Source organism: Palaemon carinicauda, chromosome 18, assembly GCF_036898095.1.
Source record: "Palaemon carinicauda isolate YSFRI2023 chromosome 18, ASM3689809v2, whole genome shotgun sequence".
In the NCBI taxonomy this organism is placed as follows: domain Eukaryota; kingdom Metazoa; phylum Arthropoda; class Malacostraca; order Decapoda; family Palaemonidae; genus Palaemon; species Palaemon carinicauda.
The window spans coordinates 76,496,806-76,498,508 of record NC_090742.1 but is presented as its reverse complement, the minus strand read 5'-3'; the positions used below and the strand labels follow the sequence as shown (position 1 = coordinate 76,498,508).

General features: G+C 46.5%; 1 protein-coding gene across 1 annotated transcript; it reads left to right on the top strand.

The window, feature by feature from the left end:
* Positions 1 to 479: 479 nt before the first annotated feature.
* On the top strand, positions 480 to 1,355 carry LOC137657376 (uncharacterized). Its single transcript, XM_068391713.1, has one exon. The coding sequence runs from the start codon at positions 480 to 482 to the stop codon at positions 1,353 to 1,355; it is 876 nt and encodes a 291-aa protein (XP_068247814.1).
* Positions 1,356 to 1,703: the final 348 nt, after the last annotated feature.

Below are 1,703 nucleotides of genomic sequence, written 5' to 3'. Positions count from 1 at the left end.
TCCTCTGTTGGAAGACCATGTGGCCCTCGCCATTTCTCTGTTGGCAGACCGTTTGGCAATTACCATTTCTCTGTTGGCAGACCGTTTGGCAATTACCATTTCTCTGGTGGTAGACAGTATGGCATTGCCATTTCTCTGGTGGTAGACAGTATGGCACTTGTCATTTCTCTGGTGGTAGACAGTATGGCACTTGTCATTTCTCTGGTGGTAGACAGTATGGCACTTGTCATTTCTCTGGTGGTAGACCGTGTGGCACTTGTCATTTCTCTGGTGGTAGACCGTATGGCACTTGCCATTTCTCGGGTGGCAGACTGTATGGTACTTGCCATTCCTCTGGTGGAAGAACATGTCACCCTCGCATTTCTCTGGTGGTAGACCGTATGGCACTTGCCATTTCTCTGGTGGTAGACCATATGGCACTTGCCATTTCTCTGGTGGCATACCATATGGCACTTGCCATTTCTCTGGTGGCATACCATATGGCACTTGCCATTTCTCTGGTGGCAGACCTTATGGCACTTGCCATTTCTCTGGTGGCAGACCGTTTGACACTTGCCATTTCTCTGGTGGCAGACCGTTTGACACTTGCTATTTCTCTGGTGGCAGAACGTTTGACACTTGCCACTTCTCTGGTGGCACACTATATGGCACTTGCCACTTCTCTGGTGGCACACTATATGACACTTGCCATTTCTCTGGTGGCATCCCGTATGGCACTTGCCATTTCTCTGGTGGCAGCTCGTATGGCCCTTGCCATTTCTCTGGTGGCAGCCCGTATGGCACTTGCCACTTCTCTGGTGGCAGCTCGTATGGCACTTGCCACTTCTCTGGTGGCACGCTATATGGCACTTGGCATTTCTCTGGTGGCAACCCGTATGGCACTTGGCATTTCTCTGGTGGCAACCCGTATGGCACTTGGCATTTCTCTGGTGGCAGCCCGTATGGCACTTGCCATTTCTCTGGTGGCAGCCCGTATGACACTTGCCATTTCTCTGGTGGCAGCCCGTATGGCACTTGCCATTTCTCTGGTGGCAGCTCGTATGGCACTTGCCATTTCTCTGGTGGCAGCTCGTATGGCACTTGCCATTTCTCTGGTGGCAGCTCGTATGGCACTTGCCACTTCTCTGGTGGCACACTATATGGCACTTGCCATTTCTCTGGTGGCAGCCCGTATGGCACTTGCCATTTCTCTGGTGGCAGCCCGTATGCCACCTGCCATTTCTCTAGTGGCAGCCCGTATACCACTTACCATTTCTCTGGTGGCAGCCCATATGCCACCTGCCATTTTTCTGGTGACAGACAGTTTGGCAGTGACACTAGGAATATTTGTCTTGGATGACAGGTGGAACGCGTGATTGATTGCAATTTACTGGGGGGAATTTTTGGAATGTGTTCACACTTGTGTATTCTAAATAATACTGATAGTGGCAGCAGTATGAACGCTTGGAGGTAAAATAGCAGAAAATGTGTTCTATATTTCTTTCAAGTGCAAAACAAATCGATACATAGAAAGATATAACTATATTGTCATAAATTAATAAACACATGTTCAAACACACGGGCACACACAAACCCATATATATATATATATATATATATATATATATATATATATATATATATATATATATATATATATATATATATATATATATATATATATATATATATAAATGCGTGCGTGTGTAAGTATGGATGCATGC

Excerpts from the sequence above, each read along its gene's own strand:
- LOC137657376 (XM_068391713.1), top strand. The coding sequence starts at position 480 with ATGGCACTTGCCATTTCTCTGGTGGCAGACCTTATGGCACTTGCCATT.